Source organism: Garra rufa, chromosome 17 (genome assembly GCF_049309525.1).
Source record: "Garra rufa chromosome 17, GarRuf1.0, whole genome shotgun sequence".
Lineage (NCBI taxonomy): Eukaryota > Metazoa > Chordata > Actinopteri > Cypriniformes > Cyprinidae > Garra > Garra rufa.
The window spans coordinates 44,495,600-44,509,180 of record NC_133377.1 but is presented as its reverse complement, the minus strand read 5'-3'; the positions used below and the strand labels follow the sequence as shown (position 1 = coordinate 44,509,180).

General features: G+C 35.2%; 1 protein-coding gene across 1 annotated transcript in view; it reads right to left on the bottom strand.

The window, feature by feature from the left end:
* Positions 1 to 13,233, bottom strand: part of LOC141289440 (F-actin-uncapping protein LRRC16A) — a 47,157-nt gene extending 33,924 nt beyond the window's left edge. The window contains exons 1-6 of the mRNA XM_073821535.1: positions 13,194 to 13,233; positions 9,320 to 9,417; positions 5,659 to 5,709; positions 5,245 to 5,304; positions 3,490 to 3,611; positions 3,003 to 3,100 (exon numbers count right to left, since the gene is read on the bottom strand). Coding sequence (XP_073677636.1) covers positions 3,003 to 3,100; positions 3,490 to 3,611; positions 5,245 to 5,304; positions 5,659 to 5,709; positions 9,320 to 9,417; positions 13,194 to 13,233 — 469 coding nt within the window. The remainder of the gene's footprint in view (positions 1 to 3,002; positions 3,101 to 3,489; positions 3,612 to 5,244; positions 5,305 to 5,658; positions 5,710 to 9,319; positions 9,418 to 13,193) is intronic.
* Positions 13,234 to 13,581: the final 348 nt, after the last annotated feature.

Sequence of the window (13,581 nt, the reverse complement as noted above, 5' to 3'; positions counted from 1 at the left end):
TCACTCCACTACACAACACATCTACCCACACAGCCGCACCAAAACACAACACTGCGGACAACACCAGTGCTTTTATTTGAAACCTGCTTTACTTGTGTGAATCTTTTGATTCACTTCGGAGCTTTAGCGCAAATTCGAATCAAAAGATTCGCAAACTGGCAGTGAAGCTCCGAAGTGAATCCAAATAAAGTTATAAAGTTGATATTGTTTATTATTAATTGCTTATTAATTTAATATTGCTTATAAGAAATTTTTAGAAGAAGTTAAAAGTTAAGAAAAAAAAAGTTTATACATATTTAGGGCTATGGCTTATCTCTTTCTTAACTTATATCAGTGGTTCTCAATCCTGGTACTGGAGGACCCCAATGAGTTGATCTCAATCCGGTGTGTTAAATAAGGGATATATGCAAAATGTGCAGAGCAGGGGTCCCCCAGGACCAGGATTGGGAACCACTGACTTATATTACACTGCAGATCGAAATAAAATAATTCTCGATCACCTTTAAAATGAGAGAATCACTGACATAATTTAGGGTATACTTTCTTCAAAAATAAAACTATTTAAATCTGGATAGCGTTAAGTTGTGAATTAAAAGAAAGACTAAATAAATCACAACAAGAACAATCTGTATTTTTCTTGTATTCAAGAATATTTATTTTGACAAAATGACCAAATTAATGCTGAATGATGTTTGACAGTGAACGCATCACAACCGCATATAGCCGCATATAATCGCTGCTGTCAGTCGCAATCGCTGGCAATGACTTGAACTCTAAGATGCGTCTTTTTGTGCCGACTGCAAACAGCGACTGAGTGTCCAACTATAGGCACAATTCAAGATCAAGACCAAATTTCATTCATAATCGGCATGACAATCATGTAGTGTGTTCTCAGCTTTAAACTGAGCACTGTTCTTCAGAAAAATCCTCAGTTTTCCAGCATTTTTGTGTATTTGAACCCTTTCCAACAATGACTGTATGATTTTGAGGTTCATCTTTTCACACTGAGGACAACTGAGGGACTCATATGCAACTATTACAGAAGGTTCAAACACTCACTGGTGCTCCAGAAGGACAAAAACATGCATTAAGAGCCGGGGGTGAAAAGTTTTGTATTTGAAGATCAAGGTAAATTGTACTTAGTCTTTCGGGAATCTTCTGTTGCTTCCGAACAACAGTACTAAATAGAAAAGAAAATCAGATTTAACAAAAAAAGAAGTATTCAGTTTTCACCCCCCGATTCTTAATTGTGTTCCTTCTGGAGCATCAGTGAATGTTTGAACCTTTTTTAAATAGTTTGAGTCCCTCAGTTGTCCTCAGTGTCAAAAGATGGATCTCAAAATCTTACAGTCATTGTTGGAAAGGGTTCAAATACACAAAATGCTGGACAACCAAAGAATTTGTGGGAGCTGAAAGATTTTTCTGAAGAACAGCAGGCAGTTTAAGTGTTCAGGACAAACAAGGGACTCATGAACAACTATCACTAAACAAAAAACACAGCTGTGGATCATTCAGGTAACAACACAGTATTAAGAATTAAATTTTGGTAAACTTTTAGAAGGGCTTATTTGAATAACTTTAGCTATTTTTTTTTTTGTCTTGTGGATTATACATAAACATCTTTTATGTAAAATATCTTACTCAGGACAGTAATAAATAAAAAATAACATGCATTTTGTATGATCTCTAATATTTTGTTAAAGGTCCCATATTTCTGGAGGCTTATTTTAGTTGTTGATGTCCTTAAGAATATATATTTGCGGTATAAGTGCCAAAATCTATCTCAATATATTTTTACAGCTCCTTTTTTAGGAGCTCTGTCAAAAACAGGTTGAATGTGGCCCATCTTATTAATATTCATGAGCCTCTCTTCTGATTGGCCTGTTGTTTTCTGAGTGACGCACAGCCAGGCCAATCACAGTTAACTGCGGTCATGTATGCTGTAGCCGAGCCCAGAGCCATAGAGAGAGCCTAGCCTGCTGATACTCAACAAGATATTTCAGAATGATCATTAATGTTTTTTCTTTTTCAAACACCGAATGCAGTAAGCTACATAACTGTTGCTTTAGTAAAGCCCCTTTCACAATGCGCGCTGATTCTGGAAAATTACGGGAACGAGCGCTGTGTGAACAAAAGCCAGAACCATAAAGGCAGTGTTATAGTGATGATGCACGTTACCCTGCGACTCTTCACGACAAAAAAATACGTGCAAAGTGGAATGAAGCAGCGATCATCAGACAGAGCCAGCTCCGCACTATCAGCACTGAAGCACAGTTTGTTCAGGTTAGTTTCAGTTTCGTGGAACGTACGCGTCGCATTACATCTCACATCCAAACGTCACATGTCTTTATGGGTTGTGTGTAAAGCACGCACAGATTCCGGAAAACAACTGTGAATGAACCAAATCAAACAACTCCGGAACAAATCATGGGACACATTATCCGTGTATTTACCGGAATCGCTGTGTGAAAGAGGCTGAAGTTGACGTGCCGCTGGTCTCTTATATTCATGTTGTTCTGAAACCTGTGCAATGATGTAGTTTCGACATCTATCGACTGAACAGGGTTTTCTCGGCTTCTTTTTGTGTTGTTGTTGCAAAGCAATGTTATGGACATGATATTGTCTGGGTTTGACAAAAGGAGGGTGGGACGGTGGTTGGCGCTCGGGGCGGTGACTGAAGGCGGTGACTGAGTAGATCGGACGTCACATCGTTACGGAAGTCACAGCGGCTCGTGAAAATGAACAGCTACTTTAAGCAGGCTGTGTGCAGTTTACTGTGGATTGACTGTTTTCAAACTCATATGGTAGTTACATAGCCCCTAGACCTCAGTTATCATGAAAAAAGACACGAAATTTCGATTTTGACAATATGGGACCTTTAAAAATATTCACATTTTCACAGATTCTGCAAGGGGTTCCCAAACTTTTGCATACAACTGTACATGTGTGTGTGTGTGTGTGTGTGTGTGTGTGTGTGTGTGTGTGTGTGTGTGTGTGTGTACCACATGGTCCTGCTTCTGCTGGTGTGTGATTTTCCCAGAGTGTCTGTAAACTGGTGACTCTTTCCACCGGCTTTAACACAAGCTTCTTTATCACCCTCCTGGAACACACACACAAACATATGAAATAAACACACACACACACACACACATATCTGCATGTATGGAGTTACAGTGTGTGTGCACTTGTCCAGCTATCTTTATGAGGGCCGGTTTAAGATTTAAGACCATCAGAACCAGGACAACTTTGTAAAGTGAGGACATTTTGGCCAGTACTCACTTTCTGAGACCCTGTTTGAGGGTCAAGACTTGGTTTTAGGGATCAGGTTATAATTGGGTAAAGGTTAGGTTTAGGGTAAGGGTTTGGGTGAGGCACTTAGTTCTGATGGGTAGGTTTAGGGTAAGGAGCTAGAGATTGCATTTGTGTCAGTGTATGTCCTCACAAAGATAGCTATACAGAGTTGTGTGTGTGAGAGAGAGACGGCCGTACAGCGGGTTGAGTCCTGGACAAATCTCCTGAACGTTTGTTCCTATTTGTGCAATGAAATCATCAATGTCCTGATCAGATGTGAGTCTCAGTGACAGCTGTCCTCTGTCAAAGTCCAACAGCAACTACACACACACACACACACACACACACACACACACACACACACAAACACAAGGGTTATAGCACAATATGAGCAGCAGGGGGTGATATACAATCATCACAGCATTACAGGACTGTAGAGGAGCACTAGGTCTGAATCCAGAATGACATACAGCTAGTTCAGATTAATAGAAAGTTCAGAAGAACAGCATTTATTTTGAAATAGAAATCAGTTGTAACATTATAAATGTCTTTAAAGTAACTTTTGATCAATTAAATGCATCCTTGATGAATAAAGGTATTAAATTCTCTCTCTATTTAAAAAAAATCTTACATACCCCAGACTTTTGAATAATATTGTATGATGTTTTTTTTTTTGTTTTTTTTTACAAATATATTGTGGAGCACAACTGTTTCCAACATTGATAATAAAAGTAATAAATCAGTATATTAGACTGATTTCTGGAGGATCATGTGACACTGAAGACTGCAGTAATGATGCTGAAAGTTCAGCTGCGCATCACAGAAATAAATTACAATTTAACAGATATTCACTTATAAAACAGTTATTTTAAATTGTAACCAGATGATGAAAAAGTAACTTTAAGTTGAAAAGTGCATGTTTTTTTTTTTTTTTTACGTTTTAGAAATTGTGTGGTTTTCAGTCCAAAGAAAGATTGAAGTTTAAATTAGTTTTAAAGCTTAAATGTTTTGAAGGCAATCCAGTCTGATGGATGGACTGATAAATGGATAGATAGCATGTTTTAGCATTTAGCTAGTATGATTATCAAGTTATTAGCATGTTTCTAGCATGTTGCTAGCATGATTAACATGTTAGCATGTTGTAAGCATGTTTCCAACATGATTAGCATTTCACTAGCATGTAGCTAGCATGATTAGAATGTCGCTAGCATGATGTTAGCATTACTAGCATGCTTTGCAAGTTTCTAGCATGATAAACATGTTTCTAACATGATAAGCATGCTGTTATCATGTTTCTAGCATGATTAGCCTCTTACTAGCATGTTGCTAGCATGATTAGAATCTCACTAGCATTATGATAACGTTACTAGCATGATTAATAAGTTACTAGCATTAACATGTTGTTTGCATGTTTCTAGCATGATTAGCCTCTTACTAGCATGTTGCTAGCATGATTAGAATGTTGCTAGCATGATGTTAGCATTAGTAGCCTGTTGTTAGCATGATTAGCATGTTGTTAACAGTTTTGTCATTGTGAGTTTGAATAGTGTTGATCATTTGAACATTCCCTCAGTGTAAGTCTATGGGATTTTCCCCAGTTTTAATCACCATTTTTAGGAAAACCGTAAGTCCGATCAGCTAGAAAAGATACAGCAACTGGAGTCAGATCAGACTGAAGATCTGCCCTGAGTTTGGAGTTTGTAGAGTTAAAGCTCTAGAAGAAGGAGCACTCTGAAATTTAGTCTCAGAAGAAGAATAATAACTGTAAGTTTAAATTAGCATTTCAGTAAATTGGCTTTCTCAAGCCAGCTAATAATATTTGACAATTTTAAAAATTTTACTATATATTTTTTTCTCAATATTGTGCCCATATTGTTGTTTAGGTTTTGTGCATGTAATTAAATTAGGCAATATGGCTGATTCTTGTAATAAATTGTAAAAGTTGATGTTTACCTGTTTCTGTTTGACGCTGCTGATGCTCTGAATGTCAAAGATGCTGAAGGACTGATCCACCTTTAAGACAAACAAACACATGATAAAACTGCAGGCGGAAAGACTACAGATCATAAACAAACACAATATTAAACACAATCACACAAGCAAACGTTCAAACAGAAGAAACACACAGAAATGACCGCTACAGACTGAGTGAACCTACAGGCCTGAACATGTGCAGATCAAAGAGAAGATAAACACTCTCACACTCAGGTATTCCTATCATTAAGGGTTCATTCCATAGCCATAATGGGTTTTATACTGTACAAACTGTATTTTCATCATTCTGTATGACTTATAATGGGGACCAAAAATGTCTTCACAAGGACTACATTTGCTGGAATAACTGGAATACCATTCACACACACTCACTTTAGCAGGGACTCTTGCGCTCAGAAGAAACACTCGATGAGGAGCCAGAGCCTGTGGAGAGACCAGAACAAGTAGAGCATGACATCAATCAAATCAACTATTTAATAAAACACAGTTTAATATGGAAGCTTATTTCCCTCACAGCATACAAAAAAGTAACTGAACTTTTTTTCTCAGAATTGCAAGCTTTCTATCTTGCCATTTCAAATTGTTAAACCATAATCACAGATTTACATCCCTTTTTCCACACAATTCTGATGCTTTTTTTCTGCCTTGGAATTTAAAAAAAAAATCTATTTTTTGCAACTTTTTATCTCACATTTCTGACTTTTTAAAAGTTTTTTTCAACTGCTTACACACATTTTCAAAACTTTGCCTCTGTTGTTCAAATCCAAGAATTGCAAATGTTGATAAATCAAAATAGCAAGATTGAACTATTTAAAGCATTTGTTGTTGGGAATACAGTATTACACAGTAGGACAGAAAAGTAATACACTGCCAGTCAAAAGATTATAGAACAGTAAGATTTTTATTGTTTTTGAAGAAAAACTCGCATTTTCTTAGCCAAAACAGAGCAAAAACAGTCAAATTTGTTATTATTTTTCCTGTTTAAAATAAATGTTTTATATTTAAATATATTTAACGTAACATGTAATTTATCCCCGTGGTTTCAAAGCTGAATTTTTATTCATTTCCAGTCACATGATCCTTATGATATTCTGATCTGCTGCTATTTATTATTATTCTGTTGAAAACAGCAGAGTAGAATTTCTTAGGTTTCTTTAATGAACAGAAAGTTCAGAAGAACAGCATTTATCTCTCCTACATTATGTCTTTACCATCCCTTTTGATCAATTCAAAACATCTTTGTTAAATAAAAGTAGTAATTTCTATCATTTCTTTCCCCAGAAAAAAAAAATACTAGCCTTAGAATGGTATAGTGTATAATTTTACAAAAGCTTTTTATTTCAGCTAAACGCAGATCTTTATATCTTCTGATTCATCAAATAATCCTGAAGAAATACTCAACTGTTTTAAATATTTATAATAACAATGAATGCTTTTTGAACAGAATATTACAATGATTTTTTAAGGATCATATGACACTGAAGACTGGAGTACCGATGCAGAAAGTTTAGTTTAGAAGAGTTGCTGAAATTGTCTGACAAGTAAAGATTTTGTGTAAGCAGTTGAAAAAAACTGTAATGAGAATTTCAAGAACATTTCGCAATTACCTCTAAGCACCCGCAGTTAAATCCATACTATGCAACTTAAAAATGTAATGCATGTGAAACAGAACTGTGCAGTGATACACACTTTAAACATTAGTATGCTATGCTTTATAACTTTTGGCCAGAAGGTGGTGTTAACCCCCAAACTGTCAGGACACAGTGCCAAAGACACATACTGAGTTTCATAGCGTTACACCAATGCATCAGTAAATTACAGCATTTTTTGATAAAATTTAAATATGGCTGATGCCCAAAAAGGCTGACATGGGAAAATTTTGTATGGTTCGACTCGGCATGATGCACCGAACCTAAAGAGTCTAAATCAGTTTTGTCATTTCTGGTCAAACCATTGAGGTGTTATAAGCAAAAATAGCCATTTTTTATATCCGCAGGTCGCCTCAGGTTATAACACACACCAAGTTTGGTCTCAATATGCCAAACTGTTGCAGAGATGTAGCCTCACATTCATTTTTGCATGCTTTTCATAGAATTCGTTTGTGCATTATTCAAGAACGGTTTGACCGATCAACTTAAATTCCGTAACTTTTTGCCAGCAGCCAATTTTGGTAAAATCAGACAAACCGTCTAGGACGAGTTCAAAAAAGTAGGTTTTACGCAGTATTAAAAATAGAAAAAAACCAAACCTTACAATTTTTTTACATTTTGGGCTGAAAAATAGAATTTTGATTGATTCTGTGGCTTACGGTTCAAAAGTTAGCATAAACATGAGTGAAACTTTGGACAAGTGGTGGCGCTAGAGAGTTTGAGACAGAGACTCCAAATTTGCTATTGTGACATTTCAGACTGTCCTCTATCAGTGTGCCAAATTATACAACTTTCCTGCAAGCGGTTCTATGGGCTGCCCTTGACTCAAGAGCGGAAGAAACGGAAGAAGAAACGGAAGAAGAAGAAGAAGAACGCCAATGGATACAGTAGGTGCCTTCTAGGTGCTTGGCCCCTAATAACAAAATGATCATTCTCATTATTCTGCCTGTTGAACATGTGCTCAAGAAAAGAAAAAAATTAAGCTTAAAAAAGTAAAACGTATTCACTAGTGTGCTTTCTTCAGCATATTATAATAGCATGCAAATCAGAATTAATGCTGTAATTATATATTGCTGTAATCAGCATCAAAAAACAAAGATTTTTTCCCCAGCTGAATATAAACTAGAGTTAGTGTAGAGTGTCTGTAAGCTGTAAACTGTCCTGCTGCACATTCATGTAGACAATAATGAGCCATCGTGACTGAAAAACAGCTACTGAGTTCAAGAAATGAGACAAACATCATGACTAAAGGATGTGAGTTTCTTGCAAAATCATGTGGAATTATCTGGAATGCAAAGAGTGTGTGTTTTCATGCCTAGAGGAGCAGAACTCTGTCATGTCAGGACAGGAAAATGAGGGCAAGTATGTGTGAATACCACAGCTGAAGCTTACAATGAGGAACTTCTCAGACACTCCCTGTAACTCACTGCTCACTGTATAAAGACAAAACCTCACAACACAAACCCTCCTCAATCTGTCTGTCTGACACACGATAACACGACCAGCGCAAAGAAACGAAAACAAATGATGCTTTGCATGAAAGAAACAAAGTCTGGAGTATCATTACCACAGCAGTTTAGCAAAAAAAAAAAAATAATAATTTTTTCAGGAGAATGGGTGCCGTCAGAATGAGAGTCCAAACAGCTGATAAAAACATCCCAATCATTCACAAGTAATGTCCATTCCAGTCCATCAGTTAACATGGACAACAGGACACAGACATTTTCACTGGAGGAAGCGTTATTATGGATTATAGACTCGTATTTGTGTTAAAAACGTCTTAATGATGGATTTATTTCAGCTTTTGTCTTCTCCAGATGTTAACTAATGGACTGGAGTGGTTTTGTGGATTATTGTGATTTTTTATTAGCTGTTTGGACTCTCATTCTGACGGCACCCATTCACATCCATTGGAGAGACAGTGATGGAATGATGCATTTATACAAATCTGGTGAGGAAATCTGCACAGATCAAACACTGTTTAAAAGCCAAAACCACTCTAAACAAATATGTGGCTGGATTTTGATGTGAGAGCCAACAGGACACAGATTTTTTCACTGGAGGAAGCGTTATTATGTATTATAGACTCTTATTTTAGTTAAAAACGTTGTCATGATGGATTTGTTACAGCTTTTGCTGGTCAAGATGTTAACTGATGGACTGGAGTGGTGTGGATTACTGTGATGTTTTTATCAGATGTCATTCTGACGGCACCCATTCACATCTATTGGTGAGCAAGTGATTGAATGACACATTTCTACAAATCTGATGAACAAACAAACTCATCTACATCTTGTATGGCCTAAAGGTGATCACATTTTCAGCACATTTTCATTTCGGCTGAACTATTTCTTTAATATTATGTTGAGTGTCATTTTACTCACCAGGATTCTGCTCTCCAGCTTGTCACCTTTGACCTCCAGGTTCACTTTCTTGAGGAAACACAGCTTCACCTGCTGCCCGACGGCATCTTGAACGCTCTCTACACACACACAAATAAATTATACTGCAGCTCACATGATGAATTCAGAGAAGTGCTGGATCTTCTCATGATTCCATTCAAAGCAGACTGATCAAATCACATCAATCAGATGATAATAAGATTAAAAAGTTTCCTTAAACAGCAAATGAGAGCAAACTGAGACTTTGCTTCTCCTCGGATGTTTCTCCTGAGAAAATGAGGCCAGTAATCTCACACGGGTCTCATTTAGAGATTCAACACTGCAAAAAATTGCTTTTTTCTTGCTTGTTTTATTTCCAGCCAAAATATCTACAAATTCTGAAATCAAGAAGGATTTTCTAGACTAATGAAAATTAGTGTCTTGATTTAAGAAAGAACTTCTCAAAATTAAGTAAACAAGCAAAATAATCTGCCAATGGGGTGAGAAAAAATAAGATTTGAAATAAGATTTTTTTGCTTACCCCATTGGTAGATTATTTAGCTTGTTCTAAGCAAAAACTCACTTAATTTTGACTTGTTACTCATCTAGACAATCCTTCTTGATTTAAGATTTTTTAGATATTTTGGCTGGAAACAAAACAACAAAATCTAAGAAAGAAAAGCATTTTATGCAGTGAGAAGAGATCTTGATATGAACTCAACACTGCAAAAAATGCTTTTCTTGCTTAGATATTTTGTCTTGTTTCCAGCCAAAATATCTAAAAATTCTTGAATCAGGAAGGATTTTCTAGACAAGTAAAAATTTGTGTCTCGTTTTCAGTAAAAACAAGTCAAAATTAGGTGAGTTTTTGCTTAAAACAAGTAAAATAATCTGCCAATGGGGTAAGAAAAAAAATCTTATTTCAAGCAGACAACTAGATTAATTTTCTTACCCCATTGGCAGATTGTTTTGCTTGTTTTAAGCAAAAACTCACCTAATTTTGACTTGTTTTTACTGAAAACAAGACACACATTTTTACTTGTCTAGAAAATCCTTCCTGATTCAAGAATTTTTAGATATTTTGGCTGGAAACAAGACCAAAAATCTAAGTAAGAAAAGCATTTTTTTTTTTTTGCAGTGAAACAGTTCTCAACAGATGATCAGATTCATTTTATAGCTCTAAACTCTTATTGAATGACAGCTGGCGACTCATTTTGGTCTAGTTTTATTAAAATCCTTAGCAGAAACATCTGAGATGAAGCTGAGATTTTTATGAAATCTGTGATAAATCAATATCTAATCATTAACAAATAAAAACGTCTAATTAGGCCTGTGTGCACCATACAGCAAAACATATTGTATATTTATCTCTGGCCAAAATATATTTTAAATTTATGCTAAATATATATTCCGAACAGTGAAACTCACTAAAATACATTTTTTTTAAACTGAATGGAAAAGCCTACTAGAGATTAAAACTAGATTCATAATGATTTATGTCTTATATAGAGATATATATCAAATGGTAAATAAAAATATTTTAATATTTTTAAAATATACATACTATTTATATTTATATTTAATATCCATTTGATACACATATGTCACCCTGGAGCACAAAACCAATATTAAGTAGCACAGGTATATTTATAAATACATTGTATGGGCCAAAATGATTTTTCTTTTATGCCAAAAATCATTAGAATAATAAGTATCATGTTCCATGGAGACATTTAGTAAATTTCCTACTGTAAATATATCAAAACTTAATGTTTGATTAGTAATATGCATTACTAAGAACTTCATTTGAACAACTTTAAAGGCGATTTTCTCAATATTTTGATTTTTTTCCATCCTCAGATTGCAGATTTTCAAACAGCTGTATCTCAGCCAAATATTGTCCTGTCCTAACAAACCAGACATAGATGGAAAGCCTATTTATCAATCTATAAATTACAACTTTAGACCCTTATGGCTGGTTTTGTGGTCCAGGGTCACATATATTCATAGGCCCTTTGTTATTTGTTCTCCCTAATTTTCACTTCTTTTTTTCACTTCTTTTTTATTAACTCACAATATTACTGTCACACTTGTCATTTACGGTGTAGAAACAACTTTCACTCAGAGATTCTGAGTAAATCTAATGAAAAAATACAGCAAGCAACATTGAATTAAACATGAAATAAGCAATGCGAAAGTAGAGCTTTTTTAATGGTTTTTAAATATGTTTCTTCTCCTCATTAGGACTGCATTTATTTGATCAAAAATACCGAAAAAACTGTAATATTCAGAAAAAATATTTTAATCTAAAATAACAGTTTTCTATGTGAATATACTTTAAAATATAATTTATTCCTGTGATGCAAGGCTGAATTTCCAGCATCATTACTGAAGTCTTCAGTGTCACATGATCAGAAATCATTCTAATATTCTGATTTATTACCAATGTTAAAAACAGTTGTACTTTTTCAGGATTCTTTGATCAATAAAAGGTTCAAAAGAACAGCATTTATTTAAAATAGAAATCTTTTCTAACAATATACACTACTGTTTAAAAGTTTGAGGTCAGTAAATTTGTATTCTTTCTTTCTTTTTTTTTTTTTTAAATGAATACTTTTATTTACCAACGGTGTGTCAAATTAATAAAAAGTGCCAACATAGATTTACATTGTTAGAAAATATTTCTATTTTTTTATAAATGCTGTTCTTTTTAACTTGTTATTCATCATAGAATCCTGAAAAAAGAATCACAAAAAATATGAAGCAGCACAACAGTTTCCAACATTGATAATAAAAGTATTAAATCAGAATGATTTCTGAAGGATCATGTGACACTGAAAACTAGATTAACAGCTGATGACAATTCAGCTTTGCATCACAGGAATAAATTATATTTTAAAGTATATTCACATAGAAAACTGTTATTTTATATTATAATAACATTTAGCAATATTACAGTCTTTTCTGTATTTTTTTTATCAAATAAATGCAGCCTTGATGATCATAAGAGACTTCTTTAAAAATATTACAAGTCTTTACTGACTCCAAATATATATGTGACCCTGGAGCACAAAACCAGTCTTAAGTCGCTGGGGTATATTTGTAGCAATAGCCAAAAATACATTGTATGGGTCAAAATTATTGATTTTTCTTTTATGTCAAAAATCATTAGGAAATTAAGTAAAGATCATGCTCCATGAAGATTTTTTGTAAAATTCCTACTGTAAATATATCAAAATGTAATTTTTGATTAGTAGTATGCATTGCTAAGAACTTAATTTGGACAACTTTAAAGGTGATTTTCTCAGTATTTTGATTTTTTGCACCCTTATATTTCAGATTTTCAAATAGTTGTATCTCGGCCAAATACTGTCCTATCCTAACAAACCATACATCAATAGAAAGCTTATTTATTGAGCTTTCATATGATGTATATATCTCTGTTTTGTAAAATGTAACCTTATGACTGGTTTTGTGGTCCAGGGTCACATATATATATATAAAACCTGTATTGTATGTAATAATTAGCAGGCCATCCGTTTACCATCGCGTCGCGCCGCATCCACTCTAAATCACTTATTATAGGCTTTATCTATTTTGTCGCGTCGCGCTGTTCGCTTCCGGTAAAGACACTCTCTCAGGTGTGGGCGGAGTCTAATCTGGCCCCTCCCACCGCTAACACACATGAACAGTAATAAAGCGTCTCTTTATTGAAATCACTCAAGCGTTAAACATAAAAAAAACCTTTATTTTCTCTGAGGAAGTGATCAAACACGAGTTTCAGCGACGCAGTCTCACATGTAAAGGAGCTTGTGTGTGTGTGTGTGTGTGTGTGTGTGTGTGTGTGTGGGACAGGAGAGAGACTTAAGTTTCTTACCCAGCAGATCCTGAGGAACGTCCGAGTCTTCTCCGCTCATCTTCACTGCCGGACCTGATGGAGGACTCCAGAAGAACTTCTGCTCCTCATGAGCTGCACTTCATTCCGCTAGTAGCTACACAAACACACAGCTAGGTCCAGAGCTCCTGAGTCTCAGTGCAGCGGGAGGAATGAAGCGGAACAGACGAGAGTCGATCCCTCCCGCGAGAGCGACTGATCCCACCCTAAACTCACCTCTATCGGCCTCTGGCTGTCTCTCACTTTACTTCACATTTAGATTTCAAGCACTTTATTGCATGATCTCTGTGTTGTGTTTACACACAACAGCCTACTGCCAAAGCATTATGCACAAAACAAATAGAAAAAATATAGAGTTTATCAATAGCAA